The sequence below is a fragment of the Culex quinquefasciatus genome, chromosome 3 (assembly GCF_015732765.1).
Source record: "Culex quinquefasciatus strain JHB chromosome 3, VPISU_Cqui_1.0_pri_paternal, whole genome shotgun sequence".
Taxonomy (NCBI): Eukaryota; Metazoa; Arthropoda; class Insecta; order Diptera; family Culicidae; genus Culex; species Culex quinquefasciatus.
The window spans coordinates 196,958,467-196,982,193 of NC_051863.1; the positions used below are offsets into that span (position 1 = coordinate 196,958,467).

The 23,727-nt window shown below is 36.5% G+C and overlaps 1 protein-coding gene across 1 annotated transcript in view; it reads right to left on the reverse strand.

Annotated features, from left to right (window-relative positions):
* LOC6031149 (serine/threonine-protein kinase N) overlaps nt 1-23,727 on the reverse strand; it is a 167,960-nt gene extending 144,233 nt beyond the window's left edge. Inside the window, exon 1 of the mRNA XM_038261754.1 lies at nt 22,891-23,727. Within this exon, the coding sequence (XP_038117682.1) occupies nt 22,891-22,911 (21 nt within the window). The 5' untranslated portion in view covers nt 22,912-23,727. The remainder of the gene's footprint in view (nt 1-22,890) is intronic.

Here is a 23,727-nt window from a genome sequence, read left to right on the forward strand (position 1 = left end):
AATACCGATTCCGTAGAGAACTGCTCAGTATGGAAATTACCTTCTTAAATATTTTGGTTTGTACCAAAGCAACAATTGAATTGTCTAAAAATATTGAATTGACTTTCAGATTGAGTAATGTTTATTAAACCCAAATCTCCCCTACCACCCATATGACCCGCTACCATTACGCATCGTTACGGCACCAACTGGATTTTGCTTGTGCCTTCAGAAAGCAAGAGTCCGATGCTGGCTCCCGACTACATGTTAATGACTTTCCGATCGACGAGCGGCGGGATGACAAACGATAATATTGTTCCTAACCATTCTACTCCCAAGTCGCAAATTTTGCTGTTGCTAATCAGTTGAACAAAAAATCTCTGGTAAATTTCCAGTGTTAAACATGTTCCAGATTGTCACGATATTATAGCTCTTCCTCTGATTCATTGTCCCTCGGTGGATTTCCTAGAACCGACTAGGTTCAGCCCTCCGGATAGGACCCAACACTGACTGGACATTAAGCTCTGAGTGTGTGTTCCATATTTGGAGATTCATCTCAACGCCGTGAAATCAGCTGACTCACCTAATGGTGGTAGCCGATCTCCCTGAATCATGGCCAGAAGCTTGGAATTTTGCGAGATTGATAACACTTTGCACGTGTAACGTGATACCTCTAACTTCAATCGTTTCCGCTCAGAAATATTCGTAAGAAAAAAAAAAGAGCAACCAACCCTTTCCAAGAAATTCAATTAAGTTGTTCCCGGTCGCGAAACGCAAGCAGACGCAGCGTGATTTCCTGAACCGTATTTTCGGAGTCTGCTTGGACAGCGCTGGTGGACTGCCGCGAGCGAAAACGTTAGATGCAAATTTTTAATTGATTTTAATTGCGCGCCGTCGTCGACCGTCCTCGTCGATGGGCATTAGTCTGGGTTCTAAATTCTGCGCGATGGCCCCGGGCGGGCGTTGGCAAAACGACGACATAACGTTTAGTGGCTCGTCTCGAAGCTGTGTCCGTGACGTCGTGGTGGACACTTTGGGGATTAACAATTCAGAAGGACGTAATTTAACCGTTTTTGTACAATTATTAAAAGTATTTTTAAAGATTTTCGATAAAACAAAAATCCAAATAATCTAGAATTTAAAGGTAAATGGGAAATTTTTGTCAGCCACTTTGAAAACCTACTCCACAAATCAACTCGACAGCCGTGGACAGCACCACTTGGGGGTGGTTTTTACGATGGGACACGATCCGGTGTTGATTTTCGAGTATCTTTCCTGACTGCAACAGCAGCTGAGCTGAGCTGACTTTGCTGAATGATTGTAGGAGTACTATACCCCGCGGAGTAAAGATGGAAGGAAGGGCACGTAGTATCGTGTCTTCTCTCAGACGACGACGACGACTCTGAAGAGTGTGAACATTTCTGCCTGCTGGGAAAATTATGATTTATGGCGTGCCGCGCAAATTGAGTAAATTGTTGAATAAATGAGATCGGTTGAGTGCCTCGAGTGTCTTGGACGGTAGAAAGGGGGAAATTTGGAAAATCAACGATTTTTCAAGGGATTCCTTTGTGGACAACCATTCAGTGAGGTACTCCTGGATTTTAGCTCCTGAAAAGTGCTTAAAAAGTGCAAAAATGCCTCACGGCAAGAAAAAGAGGCGGTCTTCACCAGCAGGATCGGCAGATTTGAAGAAGCTAAAGAATGCCGAAGCGCTACCTGCAAAGCCAGGCAGTTCGAGCAAGGACGCTCAAAAATTGTCTGGAAACCAGTTCGCTACCCTTCCTGTGGACGTGAGCGAGAAGGAAGAATTTGAACGACGGGAAAAGTTGCCACCCATTTTTGTGAAAACGTCGTCATCGGATTCGGTGCGAAAGTGGCTTACCGGGTTTATCAAATCTGGTGCTTTACGAGCTTCCATTCGCTTGTGTGCTGATGGACTCAAAATTCTGCTACCTACCAGAAAGGATTACAACTACGTTCGGGATTTCCTGAACAACACAAAGATTGAATACTACAGCCATGACGATCCAGGTAAACGCCCCATGAAACAGGTCCTCCGAGGCCTGTACGACATGGATGTGAGTGTGCTGAAAGAAGAGCTCAAAACTTTCAAGTTGAACGTGATCGAAGTCTTCAAGATGACGAGACACAACAAGGACATCAAGTATCGTGATCAACTGTACCTGGTTCATTTCGAGAAAGGATCGACAACGCCGTCTGAGCTGAAAGCAGTTCGGGCAATTTTCAACATCATCGTGTCTTGGGAACGTTATCGTCCAGTGCACCGTGACGTGACACAGTGTTCGAACTGTTTGCAGTTTGGACATGGTGGAAGGAACTGTTTCATCAAGAGTCGTTGTGCAACCTGCGGAGGTGAGCACAAAACTCAAGCTTGCGAAACAATCAACGAGAACATTGAAGCGAAATGCTTCAATTGCGGCGGCGACCATTCTACCAAGAATCGAAGCTGCCCAAAACGAGCTGAGTTTGTGAAAATTCGGCAGCAAGCGACGACGAGGCACCAACCAAATCGTCGCAGAGCACCACCAACTTTCACGGACGTGGATTTTCCTGCTTTGGCGTCACCTGGAGCGGGATCTGTTCGAGTGGTTCCAAATCTGCAGCCATTGCCGTTGAATCAGCGGCAAAAAGTTGCAGAGAATACAACACCTCCAGGCTTCAGTCAGCACCCGAGGGAAAACCAACCAGCATCAACGGATGAAGGCAGTAGTGAGCTGTTGTCACCACAAGAACTTTTGAACATTTTCATCGAGCTGACAACAACACTGCGTGGTTGCAAAACTCGTGCGGAACAAGTAAGAACGCTTGGAGGATTTATCTTGAAATACAGTTCGTAGTTTACTCGTTCTATTGATTTTGAATATTTCAATGAATTTGCTTTTTTAGTTTTAAGTTAGGATTAGTTGTTAAAGTGATTTTTTTTTCTTTTTTACCCAAATGTATTCGATTCAATGCAAAAATGTAAAACAATTTGAAGTAAATAAATGAATGTGAACAGTTAATAATAAAACAAAAAATATAACAAAGATGAAGAGCATTTGGCCATACCACTTAGAATGTAAATGAAATGTAATTATTATAAGAAAGTTCAATAAAGACATATTTAATTTAAAAAAAAAACGATTTTTCAAAAATAGTTTTATTAATGGTTAAATATTTTTTGAAATTTATATTCCTCTACTCCAAACTTTTCAAATAATTAAAAAAAACCCCTCTACTGCCCATTTTTTTCTAGATTTTTTTATTTTTCCCGTGATTTCTACGAAAAACTGTACTTCCCTCGTTTTGTTTTTATTGTTTTATTTTTAGTATTTTAATTTGCATTTATCTTGTTTAGTTAATGTTTGTGTTTGGTAGTTTTTGGCTTATTCTACCACATCCTATCATTATGTTTTGCCTATGAGCAGTTCTCTCAGATTTCGGTCTTTCGATTTTTTTTTTTGTATTTTTTAATCCGACTAAACTTTTTTGATGCCATTTGCATCATTAGTTTGTCCTTATAATTTTCCATACAATTTTGGCAGCTGTCCATACAAAAATGATGTATGAAAATTAATTCAAAAATCTGTATATTTTGAAGGATTTTTTTTGGTCGATTTGGTGTCTTCGGCAAAGTTGTAGGTATGGATACGGATTACACTGAAAAAAAAAATGCACGGTAAAAAAAACGTTAGTGATTTTTTATTTAATTTTTTGTCGTTAAAACTTGATTTGCCAACTTTTAAGAAATTCAGTAAGGTTTTGCAAAAAAATCTTTGACCCAGTTATGATTTTTTTTAATCAATACTGATTTTTTCAAAAAAATCGAAATATTGGCCGCAAACATTTTTCAACTTCATTTTTCGATATAAACTCAAATTTGCAATCAAAAGTACTTAAGTGAAATTTTGATAAAGTGCACCATTTTCAAGTTAAAGCCATTTTAGGTAACTTTTTTAAAATTGTCACAGTTTTTCATTTTTTAAATTAGTGCACATGTTTGCCACTTTTGAAAAAAAAAAATTTTTTTGAAGAACTGAGAAAATTCTCTATATTTTGCTTTTTTGAACTTTGTTGATACGACCCTTAGTTGCTGTCTCACACAAACAACCCACCATTTTCTAACGTCGATATCTCAGTGACTAATGGTTCGATATGCAATATTAAAATATGAAACATTCGTGAAATTTCCCGATCTTTTCGAAAACAATATTTCCATTTTTTTTAATCAAGACTAACATTTCAAAAGGGCCAAACATTTAATATTACGCCCGGCTTCTTTTTTTAAATCAAGACTAACATTTCAACCCAAAACAGGATTTTATTTAATTAAGATTAATATTGGAAAAAGTGTTATTTTCAATGTTTGACCCTTTTCAAATGGTGGTCCGAATTTTAAATTTTTAAAAATATTTTCTTTCGAATTGATCAAAAAATTTCACGAATGGTTCATTTCTTGACATCCAAAATCGGATTTTTTTCACGATTGTTATTGTTAGGAAATTTTCTAACCTAAAAAAATATTTTCAGAAATAGGCACATTTTGAATTAGAAAAATTTATGATTTCTTTTTTCTTAAAATCGAACTTAATGTGGTTGTAAGTTGAAGGCGGCACAGTAAAAAAAAATTCGATTCGAAAATTTTGGGACAAAATTGTTGAATGTTTTTTTTTTGTGGGCAGGCAGACGTCTCTCGTAAGCCTCGACAAGTTAGTTTTTTAAATTGTCGAAATTGGCAAATTGGATGGAAATATGACCGATTCCTCAACCTACCAAACGTATGGGAATTTCCTCTAGTGTACAATTTTAAAATAGAACAATTTTGTTTCAAAGTACCTAAATGCGCTGAACTATTTCCGTCGACGTGCCTTCCAAGCTGCAACGCTATGGGAAGATCTTTTTGATCTAAATCCTCTTTACCAGCTTATACATGTGCTACAACAAAACACATGATGATGCTCATGCTTAAATTTGCGACACCAAGTATTAACTTCGTGCCTTCCAATCAGCAATGATATTGTAAGGGCTTAAAAGGCAAAACAAGATTGATGGATCGAGTTCAAGCAGGATTTTTTGTGCAATCTGAAAATCTGAATTATTCAAAAATTACATTAGACGACATAACAAGACGTACACCACTAATTAGCCAATCTTTGATCTTAACCCCGAACGCAAACCAACAAACCACGTTCCGATTCTAATCGGGACAATTGAGCAAGCAACCACAGCCGGTCGACCCGCGGTTAGTACCGTCAGTAGCTTAGCAGTACAAGCCCCGTGGGGGCACCCTGCCGGTCAGCGAGATCTAATCTCAATGTTATTTTTCCGCTAATTATCGATCCGGTTCGACCGCAAACTGACCAGCAGCAGCAGTATATCCCTCTACTTGGGGAAGCCCCCGCCGGTCTCAAGTTGGTTTTCAACGGTTCCCAATTTGTAACCGAGATGTCGCTCAAACAGCTCTCGTTGAAAGAGACAAATTGTCCCCACCGTATGTCGGAGCTGCGTGTCGAATCAAATTTTACAACCTCGTTCTGACTTGAAATTTTCCTCAAAAAAAAAAAAAATCACACGCGAAATCGACAGCGAGAGAGATGTTTCACGTCGAGCGCGTTAAATTTCGACAAACTCGCGCAAAAGGGGGAACTAGATTAACACTCTGCAAACGACGGCCAGTCCGGACGACCAACACCAGCCGCCTCCAGATCCAGTGCAATTAAGCAATAAACCTAGCGGACTCTTTGCGGAATTAGTGCAGTGGCCGGTGGAGACACTGCTGGAGAGCGAGGAAAAGTGGAGCCCGATGACGGTGACCAGATGTCGTTTTTATTTTTTTTTTTGTTTACTTTTTGAAGGTTGTTTTGTACTTGGACGGTATTTTCGTTGATATTTGCTGAAACATACATTAAAGACAGCTGTGAAGGTCGATATCACTTCCAGAACTGCTCGAATTACGTTGACTCAGGGTGGCCACCCGTTTTGGATTTTCAATTTCCCGGTTTTTTCCGGTTTTCTCCCGAGGCCTGAAGGAACTTTTACATATAGTTTTAAATCAAATTACAATGTTTTTTTTTTATAGACTGACGTTAGCATCAAAATACTTTTTGAACGCATACACAACGTATACATTTGGTTCAATATTTTTATTTCTCAAGAAATTGAAAGCTTTCAAATTGAGTACAAAAAGTAAGAAGCCGTTTTTAACAGTTTTTTGTCCAAATCCTTAATTTCCATAATGCTTGTGATTTTCATCTTCATGCTCCACCATTTTTCTTAACATAAAAACAATAAAAAATCGTGTTGTAGTAAATTTAAAAATTACATAAATTATTACTGGAAAGCAAGAAATAGCATTTGCAATGTTGGGTATGAGAATGGGTAGAAAAAGTTTGCAAAAGACAACAACATTCATGAAAATAATCTTCAGTTTTCTTTTAAAAATGCTTTTGTAAATTCAAGAAGAACAATTCTTCCAGAGAAAATGTGCCATATATTTAAACAATCGGTAACTTAAAACATTTTTTGCTGATCGATTTAGTATCTTTGGCAAGGATTTAGGTATTGATGAGACGATTTCTAGAAAAAAATGTAAATGTCCAAAAAAAACCTCTCTGAGTTGGCTTCAGGAACTGGAAAAGTGCTGTGCTCACTAAATTTGAACAACTTTTTTTTCCATACAACCATATTACACTTTAATGAGCCATGCCAAATTTGTTGAAAAAAAAAAGAAAAAAAAAAATGTTTGGATGTTTTTAAATTTCTGAGTAACACAGAATTTAAAAAATCAATTGGCCGTGCTGCGATTTTCTGAACAACAGAACCGAAACAGTCAAAATTCAGTTAATCTTTTTTTTACGGAACTAAATAAACCCAACAAAAACTCAATTTTTATGTTTGAATAAAAAAAGAAGTGACTGTACTGAAATGACTATTATGCATCTCTAAAATAATATTGTTATTTTAAAATATCTTCAAATTTTATTAAAAATTTAAATTACAATTTTAAAATAAATTAAAAAACGTTACTTAATCAACCTTTAGGTGGTTGGAGCCTTCCTCACTTAGTACAAAAAATGGCTGATATGACGGATTTGTACAAAAATTTCATCTATTTTTAAGATCCGGAATAAAAAAGTAAATAAATATCACTAAAGTGGTAATACCTCGAGACAGGGTTGTCAGATCATCAATGTTTTGGACTCGTTGAAAAGATCTTCTGATAACCTAACCAACGATGGGTTGGATGGTGGATCCGGACATAGTTTACATACGTTTAAGTGAGATCCGGCATCCAAAAAGTACATCACTTAAGTGGACATATCTCGAGACAGGGTTGCCAGATCTTCAATGTTTTAGGCTCGTTGGAAAGATCTTCTGATAATCTAACCAAAGATGAGTCGGATGATGGACCTGGACATAGTTTACAAACATTTAAGTGAGATCCGGCTTCCAAAAAGTACATACATATCACTTAAGTGGGGGTATCTCGAGACAGGGTTGCCAGATCTTCAATGTTTTGAACTCGTTGGAAAGGTCTTTTGATAACCTAACCAATGATGGGTCGGTTGATGGACCCGGACATAGTTTACATACATTTAAGTGAGATCCGGATATATGTGAAAACACATTTTTATACATAACTTTTGAACTACTTATCGAAACTTCAATCTGAATAAAACTCGATCTATGGGACCCTAAACCAAGTCGAATACAACAGGTTTGGGTTAAATCGGTTCAGCCAGTGCCGAGAAACATGAGCTAGTTTGTTGGTCACATACATACATACACACACACATACACACACACATACACACACACATACACACACACATACACACAGACATTTGTTCAGTTTTCGATTCTGAGTCGATATGTACACATGAAGGTGGGTCTACGACGTTTTTATACAAAGTTCATTTTTAGAGCAGGATTATAGCCTTACCTCAGTGAGAAAGGCAAAAAAGATAAAATTCCAATGTTCTGAATTTGAACACAATTTGATAGGCATTTAACTGTTGAAAGATTCCCAAATAACTATATAAAAATATCTTAAATACCAAATATTTCCGACAATTTGAAATTATACAAAAATACTCAATTCTGATTTAAAAACACAAGCACAAAGTTTCATAGCAATTTGTCCTTAGTAATTTGTTTGACTAAGAAAGCCAAAAATCATCTTATAAAACACTAGTGAAAACAGATTTTTGAAATTCCACCAAATGTTTTACAGTAAAAATTGTAAACAGTCCAGCTCGATTATCCGAAGGTTTGAACAATAAAAAACAATTCGTATTTTTTTATTTTCTTACTTTTAACTTCAAATTCGAGTTCAGCTACTGAATTTTAGTCACTGTTGAGTGGTTGATTGCCTATTAAATTTGATAATGCATTTTTTCAATATTTCATTTAAGCCGTTTTGGCCGCCATCTTGGATTTCATAATTCTAAAGCATTTTAAAAAAGTTTATGCTGGTACAAATTTTATTTAAAGTTTTTGTCTTCCCACTTCAAAATTGGCCCGAAAAATCAGGGGGCAAAATTTTTTTTTCAAAAATCTTCAAAATTATAATGAAAATTTAAGTGGAATCAACTGAAGTCAATTTTAGATTCATTCACCTGCGTTCAAAATCATTTTTAGCTTGTTTGGGTTGATTTAAAAATCATTTGAATTTTTGAAAATTTTCGATGTTTATTATTTTTTCGCTAATATTTTTGTTTTTGTCAAATTTTACATTATTTAAAAACTAATGATTGCAAAACAACTAAACTAGTGTAAAATGCATTTTAAAACACTTTTTTTGCAATTCCGTCGTGAAACTACTTACTTTTCCTGTCATTCTTGAATGACGAAATAGCCTACTTTTCTGTACCAAAAATAACAGAATCGAATAGCAACACTTTTCAAAAATGGGTGCTGAAAAGTTGAACTTTTCAGCACTTGTTTCGAAAAGTAACACTTTTCTACATTTTTTTGATTTAAACGATTTATTGACAAAATACATGAAAATTTGACATAAAATTTCACTCAGTGTGTGTTTTTTGGAATTGCAAAAAATGTTGTATGGAACTCGTTGCAAAACTTGATTTTTTCAGCACTCTTCGTATTTATCCAACTCGGTGAACCTCGTTGGATAAATGTACGACTCGTGCTGAAAAAATCCTCTTTTTGCAACTTATTGCATAAACTACTATTTCGATGCAAATGTTGAAACTGTGGCTTTTTATTTCAATATTTATATTTTTTTTATTTTTTTCCGAGGCCGTTGGATAATCGAGTCTAAACTGTATTCTTATTTTTAACGGCGCACATCAAGCTAAGCTTTTTGCACCACGATTGTACGCAAATTTTAGTATCTTCGAAATTATGGGAACTATCGGTTATTTATTCCCTAAAGTTACTGTCTACAAAAAATTGTTGAAGGTTTAAATGCGTAAGTTTGACAATTTTGGAATAAAAAGACAACAACTTCCTTAGCTGCTGTGCACCCTCAAGTTGATATTGAAACACATAATAAAACAAAAATAAATTGTTTATTGTGCTTATGAAATTCAATACTTATGAAAAAAAGACTTCAAAAATCATAGCGCTGAGTAAATTTTCTATTGAACCGCGAACTTGATCGGAAAAATTGCAGCTTATCATACAATTGTTTTTTAAACCGGGTCCAGTGGTGTAGGTAGTGATACTTCTTCCCCCTCGCCAAAGAAATATATCAAGGAATACTCAACAGGAAAAAAAAACAATCAAAGCCTAGAAGCTTCAGTCTGTTACACAAATTCAAACATTATTTTCCAGAATTATTCATTTAGAATAACTAGAATAATATTCTAATTGAGAAAAGTATACGTTGAAGTCATTTAAGAGGAATTTGTTGAATTTTAACTAAACTTAAAATATTTTCCCGGTTTTTCAGTCGAATTCCCGGTTTTCTCCCGCTGGAATAAATTCCCGGTTTTTTTCCCGAGGTGGCCACCCTGCGTTGACTTACTTGAGCAGCTAAATCCTCTGACAAACTTGTCGTGGAGATTTTTCCTTGTCCTCTGAAAAAGGGCAATGGATGGCTGTGAGGATCAGTTCAGGTGGAGTTGGTTTTATATCCAATTATAAATTCCTACAGGCAAACCGTCCTTTAAAATAGTCACATTATATGGCGAAATCCAGTCTGCCATCCGCCTAAATCACCGTCTCCAATCGAAGTGATTTTTTTTTACAGATATTGGGAAATTTACAACAAATCAAGTGGAATCAATTTGTTCCATATTTTGAGAAAGGGAAATCCGCTTTAATTATGTAAATGAAGTTTGCCCAGCAAACTGCCAAATTCGACCTAACCTTTTCAACCAACTCAAATATTGATAAACGGTCAACAAGTGAACCTCAAGCACAAACTTTTTCCAAATACTTGTGGTAATTTACACACGCCAACCAGCATCAGCACTCAGTCGTCGCCGCAAATATTTGCCAACAAATCGGTACAAATTCGGTCACGTGCTCGTTATTTTGGGGGTTTTGTTTTTTTTTAGGTCGGCTATTTGTTTTGTTGTCTTATTTCCAGTGGACGTTCATTAAACTTTCTGTTTTTTTTTATGTTTTTTCATGGAAAAGAGTTAGTTTTGTAGATAATAATAAGATGAAATAGATTGAAGGAGTAAAACTCAAATAACTTGTAAAAATTAATCATTCATGCTTAAATTTTAGAAGCTTATTCAACTTGTATCATCTCTCAACATCAACTTGAGATTAATACTTTGTCCACTCCACTATAAACAAGGTTATGTTTTGCCTGTCCTACCATCCCACGAAGTGATGAGACACATGAGATTAAACACTTCCCAGCTCCCCAGCTCAGCTCAAACGACGTGAGATAATTGTTTACATTTTGGCTGTCGGGGGAGGTGTGCTGGCTTGACCGTGGCGTCCCCCTCAACTTGTAGTGACTAATTAATTTGGAAAATATTTTTGTTTTGGATCCGTTTTGATGTTTGCTTCCGAGGCCATTCCGTGCTGTCTGTCTTTACTATTAAGTGTGTTTATGTTTGGCTAGCTAATCGCACCCTCCCCAGACACAGACTGCTAGAGCGGCGATGATGAAGTGGATTCGACGTATCAATAGAAATTTATTTTTAGAAACATTTCGAAAGGGTCTACTAATTTGTGAAATTTTATGAAAATGTTGAAAAAATAAGCAAAAATGTTACAAAATTAGAAAATTGTTATGAATACAATGTTGAATTTAAAAAATCACATGCCCTTTTGAATTGTTACTTCCGCAATGATTTCCAGCCAGAGATATGCTAAGTGGCCACCACCAGTGCAGCAGGCAGCAGGCAGCATCGTGGCAGTGCAACAGGTCGAACTGGTTGGTTGCACTTCCTGCCGCCAAGTGAAGTGGTCGCGTGCCACTTCGTGATGCTGCAATTTTTCCTTCTCTTTTCTTTTTTTTTAGCTTAACCCTGGACAAACCAAACCCCGTCGCAAAAACTCTACTTAAGCTTTTTTATTGATAAATAAAAGCCTAACGATTTTATTTTAAAGCAAAAAAAAAAAAATAAAAAAAGAAACAAAAAAAATCGAAAAAAATCTTAGGCAGTCGAGGGTTAACACCACAAGTGCCCTCCGCGATTTGAACCATTTTCCGGGCACAAAATCAGGCCATGTTATGCGATAACACATAAATGAAGCATGCAAAGTTGAAAGAAAATTAAATTTAAAAAAAAAAATATAAAATTGAGCTCACTAGTCATTTCCAACGTGGAAACAAATCCGGCAAGCGGATTAACTTGACAGTTTGTTTTTTTTTTTTCGAGCCAAAATGCGTACGTCGCGCGTGTGGCCTTAACGGCTAACAAATCCTTTTGCTCGCTAACGAGTTGAGGTGACGGAGAGGGCGTTAAACTGGATTCGGCAGACAGGACCATCCTGGGACAACAGAGTTGTGACGATTTTTTGACACTTAAATTTTGGCCAAATAAAAAAAATCAGTAAATTTTGATTGAATAAAAATTTAAAATTATTTAAAATTTTAAAAATCAAAATCGCATCGTTCTTGTAGAACCATTTCTCCCGTATAAAAAACGCAAACCCTCAGTTTGCCCAGAAACTGGACAAATAGTTTCTGCCCAAAATGATGATCGCGCCCCCACATCTCATTCGGCAAAGCGCGCTCCCTGCTGGACAAATTTATTCACCTCAAACTCGTCGGGTGTCCCGGCCCGGGCGCGCTTATTTATGTTGACCAGCTGCTGAGGTGGATTCGCCACTCTCTCCGGCTCGGTTCTGTGTAGTCCACGGTTTGAGTTATTTTAATTGCGACTGTCGCGCGGAACGCCCCCGCACATTTTTTGAATTGGCCACGTCGTCCTCCCCAAAATAGGTGTTCTCGTTTGTAATTTGGACACGGAAAGAAATATGTATGCTGTGAAAATTGGTGATTGACGGTTCAGAGTTGAACATTTGACCTAATTAAAATATTTTTAAAATGTTGTTCTAACATAAATGGATTTTATTTATTTTCTTTTTTCTCAAAACAAAGCTAAAAAACAACTTTTCTTCCTGCATTCAACATTATGCAAAGCCTGTACTCATTCGAGTTGTATTCACCACGTGCTAAGATAGTGAGTGAGAGAGCAAATCTCTTTCTGCCAAATTCATATCTTTTCCTACACGGAAAAAAATCAACTCTCGAAATCGTGAATTAATTTCACGAATGCGAGGACCACGAAGGAATTTATTCACGTTTATAGTACAAATGCACCATACTCATGAATAAATTCCTTCGTGGTTCTCACATTCGTGAACTTAATTCACGATTACGAGAATTGTTTTTTTTTGTGTACCCTTTTCATTGTTTCTAATTACTCCTTTTACTCTTTTGCCCATGTACATTTTATTAGAAGCTCTAATTATTTGTTTTATGTTTTCCCACAAACGTGAACGTGAAAAAGATTTTTTATTTAATTCTTTATTAAAGAGGTTTTCTGCCGGAAGGCTGGTTCAACTCTTCAATAAGATTTAATAAAATTTGGAATTCAGGGAAAAAATATATATATATGAAATCATTGAAATTTTGTCAAATTTTTAAAGTAACACTACTGTTATAATCGATAAAGTCTTTTTTTTAATTTTGCTTGTACCAAGGCCAAAGACAAACTTTTTTCTTAAAATTTGTATAGCCTAACGATTAAATGGCTTTTAAATCGGTTGTACATTTTTTGAGAAACCTTTTTTGAAAATTTAAAATCTTGGTTGACAGTTCAATAGAACTCTCTTTGGGAATAAATAAGCGTCTTGTAAAAACTTCCGTTAATCATTTGATCATCACCATAAAATATTCTGTATAAAATTCAATTTAAGGAATTTCAGCACCAAAAATAATCAGCATGTGCCGGTTGTTGCCTTCTTGAAGCCAGTGAAGGAATTTTGATCTAAATCAATTGTGCTTCAAAATTTATATAATTTTGTGATACAGTCATTGACGTCCTAGTTTGCAATCATTGATTAATGACTATTTCCATAACTTTACAAGGAATGGGATGATCGTTACCAAAAGGAATCAGCATGTGTAGGGCACTATTCTAAACAACTTGTTGAAGGAATTTTGTCAAAATATTGAAAGCGACGCAAAATTTATATCTTTGAACGAATGATGGAAGATCTTTGACAATCTCTCATGGGTTTCCTATGCAGATAGGACCTTCTGAAAATTTAATCTAGAAATGTTTGTTTACAATGAAGGTTACGTCTTTTTTGCAATGTCGTTTAAATATTTATTAAATAAAATGTATTTTTATATAATTATTATGTTTTAAAATTTCAGTCAGGCAATTTTCCCAAGAATGTGATTTCTTAGCTGTATTTTTTGATAAGTTGAATTTGGGTGAGTATTTTTTCTGTAAACAAATCAACAACTTAGCATTAAACATATTGTTCCATTTTGACACATAAATTTTAGAAAATATTCAACAATTGATATCTTCAACAAAGTTGTGATATTGATGAGAAGAATTCTGGAAAAAATGCAGCACTTTACAAAATTATCCATTTCACCTTCTCCAACAAACATGAATTGAATTTAGAGTAAAATGCTGAAATTTTCACAAATTTTTACGTATTTTGTAATAGGTTCTAAAATTTTCATAATTTTCAATGTTTCAAACGATGCGATATTTTGTATGTACCGTAAACCTTTGATAGGATTTCAAATTATTTTTGAAATATTTTCCAATTGATGAGGTTTTTCTCATGATTATTATTCTTAAAACATGTAGTGGGGTAGGCTCCACAAAGTCTATGCACTATTTTTGAAAAAAAAAAAAAATTTCAATAGTGTTTAGAAAAATAGTTACGTTAAAAATTCTTAGTTCAAATTCCGGGGTGACATTGATAGTTATAATTTTTCTTGTTAAAAATCAGATTTAAAGTGTTCAAATTTCATTTTTACGTCAAATGTACCATCACCAAGGTTGCTAATATAGTTTTTAAGAAAAAAAATGTTTTTTAGTTTTAGTTATTTAAGTTTATACGCTTTTTAACAAAATACGAATAAATTTTAGGTAAAATTGTAAAATAGTCGAAATTTTTCCTGAAATTCGTTAAAACTAGTTTTATTTATAATAGTATTGATTTATATTGCATTTTAAACTGATTTCGAAGCACGAATCACAAGTTTTCACATTTTACATAAAATTTGTTAAACTAACATTGCCTATAAATTTGGAATTTTTTTTTTTAATTGTGTGCATTTGCGAAAATGCATTCCGTTTTTCGATTCAAGATCATGTTCATTGAGAAAATCATGACACTTTCTGAAGTATGAAATAATGTCTTTCGTCAACTTTTTCTTTATTGTAGTTAACTAACTTTTGAAAACTTTCAAAATTTTATCAAAAGTTCTTCTTGAGGTACTTTGAACACTCCTCTACCACGGTCAGTATGATTTCAAACCATTGCGTACGTATTTAATTTGTACTCTTCATTTTGCGGAAAAATCTGAAACCTACCAAAGTCACCTCGTTTTACGGTATTTTAAATTTATATCAGTTACCAATACCAAAAATAATCCCGCGAAAAAATATCACGAGAATTCCCGAAATTTAAGCGAAAGTGCACATTTTCCCAACTTTTAGGCACCAATGTTTTGAAAATTTACAAAAAAAATAGAGACTTGAATGAAATAATGACCCAACCTGATATGTTTTTCAATCTACTGTTCATATTGAACTATCAGCTCGTCTGTAAATTTCATATCACGATTTATTTCAGATTATATTTACATCTGAAGCATTCTTAATTGAAATTTTAATTGGCAACACAAATTTCTACATTATGGAATGGAAATAAACAATTTTAAATAATTCTACTAACTTTTTTTTAAAGAAAATTGTTGTTATATCATTTGAAAATAATATATCAACCCATTCTATACAAAATACAAATTAAGATTATTCAAACGTTTTCTTTACCGTGACCAAATTGGATGAAAATTGATATGATATCATACATTTTTCAAAGAGAGTTGTGAAAGAAGTATTTGTTTTATGCATAGTATCATATTGATCAACACCAGAATCAGAATAATTTTCGATAAATTTAAAATTTCCCAGGAAATTTCTTGTATTTTTTTCCATTTCCCAGGAACTTTGTAACCCCGGGAAATTGGACGCCCTATACCGTACTTATGTTAAACAAATATTTTCATTATTTTCAATATCATTTGACATACATATATTTTTTTTTCGATTCTTCCCAAGTGAACCAGTATTTGCTCACATTTGGATATGAGGCTAAAATAGCCCAGGGCACAATAGGGGAAAGTGGGGCAAGTGTAACAAGCTAAAAAATCTGTCGGATTTTTTTATAATCATCTTATTCCATGTTTTGGCTGAGACTTTAATAGACCAAGTTTTCAAAAAAATCCTGTTTTTGAATGTAAAAAAAATGATTTTAAAATTTTTGATTTTCCGTGCGTTCTACTCAACTAATGGGGCAAGACGAACGACGAATTACTAAAAATTTGATCGTTTTTACGAAAACAAAAATTATTACTTAGATGATAAATAGTAAATTTTCATGATATCACTATATTTTGTAGGGACATTTTTTTTAACAACTGTTTATCAGTTTTTAATTACTTTTATGTAGTTATTTCACAATGAAATATGTTGTTGCAGCAATTCGTAATTGTTTCCATACTAAAAATCTATGTGGTACACTTGCCCCACCTGAACATGATTTTTCAAAAGCTCTCAACAAAAATAACCAAAAGTTAAATCATACTTTATAATAGTTGCAAGTCATTGGTAGGGACACTACTGATCTAGGAAACATAGAATTTTGATAAAATGAGCCTTAAAATGAGGCTTAGGGCTTATTTTGTACTTTCCTAATATTATTAGAAAATAATGGTTTTGAAAAAAAACTTCATACAATCTTATGCCCAGTGGCGTTTACGTCGTTTTGGCGGTTATGTGGCAGTAAAATCAGCTAATTGCATTGCTAGCAACAATTCCTCATACTGGAAATAATCAAAATTGTAAAAATTACTGCCGTACAAGCGATTGTTCCTCTTGCCCTACCTTCCCCTGTTCAGCTTGTGAAGCGAGCTTATGAACAAATTTTCCGCATGAGAAACAAAGAAGTATGATTTTTTACGGTGTTATTTTTTTCTGTTTTTTTTAATATTAAAAATGTACTCTAAAAAAATAACAAAATACATTTTTAAAGTCAAATTAAATTTAAATTGAGTAGAGCATTTTTTTTTTTGTTCAAGAAAAAACGTATATTTTTTATTTAAACCCTCAAATGGCTCTAATTTGAAAACTGTGCGCTTTATCAAAAGAAAGTTTTATTCGATTTCAATTTGATTAAAATTTTTAAGAAATGTAAAACAAATTAAAATAAACTTTGGCTAAAAAATTTCCCTTTTTGGTCCTTATCTCACTGTTTTTAACTGTGTAGCATAGACGAAGAAGAGTGTCATTTTTCAGGTCATCTTTAAAAGCACAGACTTGTAATTTTAAAGACTGCTCGCTCTGAAGTTAAACATCATGCCATCACATTGCAGTCAACTCTGCGCTTCTTTACTGCAAAAGTCTTATCTTGTTACAAGTCGCCTGATAAGCGCGACACTAGGATTAGCTTGCGATAAGAAAGCGTACACTTTCGAAATCGTTAGTTGGAGTTTGGGGTTGACGCTCTTTGCGAAAAAGGAAGAGATTCCAAAAATGTTTGAATTACTCAACCCAACGATGACTTCATCGCGCGGAAACATATTGATTAGGTTCCCTTAGCCCTAGCGATTAATAACGATTTCTGAGTTGTCGACGTCGTCGCCGTGCACATCGTGACTTGGATAGTGATCTCCCAACTTACTATCTTCAGCAGGGACCCTTTCGTCGAGTTGGCGAGCGGAGATGTTTAGGGAAATTAAGTGTGGTCGCGTGCCGCCGAGGTTGGCGCCTAATTGTCGTGAATAGTAGGAAAACATACAGTTTTTGCGAGAAGACGTTTGTCATACGTGATACAACGTAGGAAGGGGATGTTACATGTTGTTCAGAAGGTTGTTTTTTTGGGCTTTTATCCAATATTGAGTCACTTTCCACAGGTGCACCTCACAAAACCTTGAACCTTTTGTGTGCTCTCGAAATAGTCATCATAAAATCAATAAACAACTGTCGGTATAACTCAATTTTACACAAAAGCTACCATTTCATCGGCTGAATAGAGAGAGCTATTTTCCGTGCACGTTCTCAATGGAATTGTACCGGCAGCTCTCCGCCCTTTGAAGATGCCGTGTACGTGACACGAGTACAATAGCGTCGATTGTGTCACACAGACACACGGAGTCCGGTTGGATCATCCGGTAGGTGTTGTGACCGCCGACGATGAAGATGTACCCCCGTAAAGAGACCAACCAAACCAACATTTATTAGCTCGTTAAGCTCTCTCCCTCCGATATCACCCAATGTTGCGCAGTGCAGAGTTTCCCTCCCTTTTTCCACCGTTGAAGAAAAAAAACGGGTCATCGATGTCCTTTTTGATAAGTTTGGTCCGGCCGGACTAATCGATACGTTGGTCATTATCCGAAACGACAGCACAGGACAGATTGTGACGCACCACTTTCTGACCACAACGCCAACCCCAGATAAGTGGCGATAATTAACGTGTCCGCTGCGGCACCGGTTGGCCGGATTTCATCCCAACTCCATAATGACACATTTGAGATGTGTCACGCCGGGATGGAAAGAAGTTGTGTTCTACACAACAGTTATATACAGTAGCTGGGTAGTCCAATTGAGATATCTATTTCAGAGTTCCCTCGTTTCGTTTCCTTCAGGTTGTACGTGGCCGTAACCGGCGATTACGGCTGCCACTCAATGGGGTGTTGTTGTGTAATTAGGTGGGACTGTTAACATGCTAGTTCTAGTATTCATGACCGGTTGCGTGAGCCGTGGAATTAAACTCTGGAATAGAGTTATTTCTAATCAACTTTCAAATCTGGACGCACTACCTCAATCATACTTCCAAAGGGACGCTACAACAATGTTGCAACAGCGATTCCTGTACCGTGTATCAATTTATGTAAACACCCGCGCACACCACCTTCTTGGTCGTCGCATGACAACCACAACAACAACAACAACAACAACAACATGCCTCCGGCGGCTGCCGGTGATGATGAGGTAAGCTTCAAATCAACTGAAGAAGGGCTCTCGCGCACTTTCATTTCCTCTTCAGAGAGAGATCTTCATGTTCTGCGTGAATGGATCAGCTCACACAGAAGTGCAAGTTGCGGATTCGTGTGCGATGAGAGATTCGAGCGCGTGAGCTTGAAGGGGCTATGTTTATTCATTAAGCAAAAAAGGAAAAAATAAATAAAGTTGGCGAACGCAATTACCCCTAGATGAAGAGATGTTCGTTCTTCACTCTTTATCTCATCAAAGATGCATTTGTGGTTTCGATTTAATCCGTGCCGAAGGGAAAAGGTAAATCAAACGTGTGTTGATTTACTTCCTGCGAGAAAACGCTAGGAAGTCGGCGAAGCAGTTATCTAATCGTGAAGTATATCTGATTAACTCTTGTTTCGAAACTGTTAGTATCGAGTTTAAATGCATTGAAGCTACCTTTAAGAAGTTCCAAGTTTAACCCCGTCTGCAATAAAACTTCTCATGCGAAGCAAAACGATCCGGGAAATGTCGGTGGGGGAAGAGGGGGCTACTCCCTTCTAGAGTGATGGCCATTTCTACACAACACTCAGGTGTGTAAACCGGGATCGGGTCACTTGTCCGTACCAAATGACCGTGACGACAACTTAGAGAGAAAAAAAAAACACATTGGGGAAGGGTTAATCGGCGGCCGAAAGCAGGGCTGTGGAGTCGGAGTCGGAGCCGGAGTCGGTGGAGTCGGGTCTTTTTGGGGACCTCGAATCGGAGTCGGAGTCGGAGTCGTCAAAACTCTAATAGCTGGAGTCGGAGTCAGCTAAATTGTATGAGCTGGAGTCGGAGTCGTAAATTTCTGATAGACCCGAAGTCGGAGCTGGAGTCGGAGTTGTCAAAAAATTTAATATAATTTACGAACTTATTTATTGTTCAATATTTGTTATAATTTAGGCGATTTCAAATTTTTTATATTTTTAATTTATTAATTGAATTGCGTGCACTGCGTTGACTAACATTATCAACTATTATATCAATCTTCTACTTGGAACGCAACATGCTCGTTTTGTATGTAAATAAAAACAAATCAAAGTGTCGTGCTGAAAACATTTCAAGCTGACAAAAAATATCGAAAATAAGTTGCGACTAATTTTTAAATACGGTTAAACCGGCGCTCTTATCTCTCGCATATGCAACTTTGCATATACGAGTCATGAATTGTTTATTTCAAACCCAGGGTATCTTTGATAGTTACTGCACACCAATTTCTCATTACTGAATTCAGTTAAATTTAACGCAATCTGCCCTACTGAAATTTTCAGTAAATGAAAACTTGCTAAAAAAAAACAACTGAAAATTTGAGTAGCTTGCTTATTAACTTGAAAAAATTAATGTAAATTTAAAGTAGTTAAATAAAATGTTAAAATTTTTCAAGCAACAAAATTCAAATTTACTCAGAAAATTGTTGTGCTGAAAATGCGTTTTGTTATATTTTAAATATAATCTGTGTCGGAGTCAGAGTCGGAGCCGGAGTCAACAATTTGTTGAAAGCCGGAGCCGGAGTCGGAGGCGCTTGAAATATGACCCGACTTCGCAGCCCTGGCCGAAAAAGGGAAACCTAAGTTCTCCCCCCCCCCTCCCCACTCGACTTTGGTCAGAGTCGAGGGACATAAACTTCAAAAAATATTTGCAACGGCCCTAAAAAAAAATGCTGAAAAAATTCTTTAAACAAGGAATTAATCAATATTTTAAGTCAGAAGAAAACTTGAACAACAAAATCGTCGCCGTCGTGCTAACTTGTCGCACGTGCATTTTGGGCCAAATTGAGTTAAGAACGCCATTTTGTGCAGCTCACAATGCCTCACCTTTTGACCTTCACAGATCCCCAAAATTCGAATTCAATCCTGAGATATTCCGTAAAAAAACAGAAAAACACCGTGCTTTTCTGTCACTTTTCATATGAAAGAAGTTTCAATCCTGTCGTGCTATCTTGACATAGCTTGAAAATTGATGTAAGTGCGACAATTGGCCAAAGGGAGTTCAGGCCAGAACGCGTTTGACACAAGTATGAGCTCGACTACCGTAAACATTTTAAATGATAACTCGGGACTCCAGCAACCAAATTTAACCAATTTCGGGGCAATGCACAGGATGGTCAACCAAATAAAACGTGTTTGTTATTGTTTGCATTGGGTGCTCTCGTTTTTGTTTAGTCAAGGTCAAACATTAAAACACGTTTTTCTCAGAACGTCAAAAGGCGACGTATGACAAGATATGACTATTTCGAGGCTCATTTAAAAAATACAGAATCACAGACTTCAAATATATTGGACAATTTTCATATATTAACAAAATAAAATTTGAAGATATTTGGTTATATTATTGCCGTGATATCTCAACAAATCGGCTCAAAACTTTGTTCAAAAATGAAGGCCGATTTAAAAAAAGCATTTTAAAAGAGATTTTTTTGTTTTTTTCATACAGATTTTGATTTTTGAATTTAAAAAAAAATTAAATCGGGCTTCGCCATGCACACGGAACATGTCTTAAAAGTCTTCACCCAAAATTTCAGCCATTTTGATTCATCCAAAATCAGAAATCAATTCGGTATTTCGAGAAAAGCGCTTAGAAATTTAAACAACTCATTTTGCGCAATGCGACATTTCAAAATTCCAGAAGATTGAATCTTCTGTTACTCACTTGAATCACAAAGTATCTTCATGAATCTTTAAGGAGCGACTAGTAATAATCTTTTAGTGGAAGTGTAACATTTGTTTTTTTTTTTATTTTTTTGCTTGCATGTATTCCCTTAATGCAAAGAAAAAATGGATAGTAAAAATAACTTCCTAATTTTATTGTTTATCAAAAAAATGCTTTAAACATAATTACAGTTATGATCCTTTAAAAAAATCAAAATATCTTGGAATTCCAGCAAAAATATGTGTTTTTTATCAAGCTTACTATTTTTTTATTTCGATATTCAATTCTATGCAATCTTGGTTGAAAAGACAATTTCTTATAACATTTTTGTATGCCTAATAGTATAGTTTCTGCAACAAGCTGCAAAAAAAGATTTTTTCAGCACGAGTTGTGCATTAAAATCCAACATTTTATCCAAATTATTTACCCAACAAGGTTCACCAAGATGGATAAATCGACGAGTGCTGAAAAATTAAGTTTACAACAATTTTTGCAATACACTCAAACCCCGATGGTTTGACACCAACTGTTGTCAAACGAACGGGGTCACTTTTTAGTTTGACACCCCTTTTACACGGAGTTCACACACACTATCAAACGTTTGTTTTGATAGTGTGCGTGAGCGCCGTGTAAAAATTGACAGTTCGTCACTTTTTAGTTTGACTTTGACCAACCAACGGGCTAAAAAAGTGTCAAACGAAAAAGTGACCAACCACCGGGGGTTGAGTGTACCGAAAAACACCCTTTAAATGGAACTATAAGTCAAATGTCAATGCATTTAGTGAACCCATATTTTAAACCAAAACAATGTTGAAAAGTGTTATTTTTCAAAACAAGTACTGAAAAGTTCAACTTTTCAGCATCCATAACAGTGCTGAAAAGTAGAACTTTTCAGCATTTGTTTTGAAAAGTGTTTCTATTCGATTCTGTTATTTTTGGTAAAGAAAAGTCGGCTTTTTCGTCGTTTGAGAATGTCAGAAAAAGTAATTAGTTCCACGACGGAATTGCAAGAAATCAGTAAAAAATTACCTACAATTGCGAAACCTCTCAAATTCTCCTCAAAAAGTTCTCATCTCACCCTCGAAAAAATCTCCGTCACCTTCGCCTACTTTTTTTCTATCTGACCATCTCACAAGGTGCAGCAACGGTTGCCGCCGAGACCTTCAACCTTCCGACGATCTTCTCGCCAACTTCGTTCCATTCCTTTCAGCGCGACTAGTCAAGTCGTGCGAAAAATATGTTCTGCGTTCTTTTTTGAAGATCAACGATCGCGCGCGCCCACCTTGTCTCACCCACTCACTTCTTCGTGCGCCCCCGGTCCGGTTTCGAGACCCAACGATCAACGAGAGATGAGTGAGGGGAAGATCTCTCATAGGTGTTATTATTTGCGATTTTTTTTTTGTGGTTTTGTTGTTGTTTTTGCAATAGTTGGCTTCCGACTACTGTTTCGCATCAAAGTTGGCCGTGTGTGTACGTGCGTTGCGTTGCGTTGATGACTACAGAGTCGACTACACGGAGCGCGCAACACACACGGCCGCGGTCGTCGCGATCGTACCTGATAATAAGAGTCCGCCATTTTGAGATTGTAGTTCCGCTCCGTTCGTCGTCGTCGCCGTCGATGTCTGGTCGTCTGGGCTGGTTGTGTGCGATGGCCAGAAGAGACACGGGAGGATCAACACTACACCGCTGAACACGGGAACCGAATTCCTTCACTGTCAACCTCTCTATTGATCGCGATCCTTGAATCAGATCATGCACAATTGGGACACAAACACTATTTTCGCTCTTCGTTGGTCACACAGCAGGCCAATTATTGTTGTCACTTGGAATCTAGATCTTGGTCACTACTTTTTAATTGGGATCACCCCCTTTTTTCATAAATCTCAGTAGGCCACTTCTTGGAAGCTACACTTGCTCAACATTGTTGACGATCGCAACTTGATCGCTCACTCGCGGCACAGGTTCCTTCGATCCAAATCGCACTCCCGACAAGCAAAATTCACAAAACGAAGATCGCGGAACCGTGGAACGGAATTTCTTGAAACAACTCAACACTGGCCACTTCCTCCACGGACTCGCACCAATACCGACGACGACCGTACAAACGTCTGCGTGTCGGAACACGGAGAATCTACCACCACCAACAAGACAGACACAACCGTCGTCGAGACTTGGGAAACCCGATCGCGACGTCCGAGACACGGAACTGGTTCCGGACCGCCGGATGTGACCACACAGACGACCGAGGAGCGCCAACGGGAACCGGAAGATCACAACACAAAGAGAGTCGTCGGAAACGCCGCGAATTTACACCGTACGCACGAACAGCGAAATCCAGAGCACTTTCACACACCACCAACGATGAATGGAAACTGAACCGGATTGTGCAAAG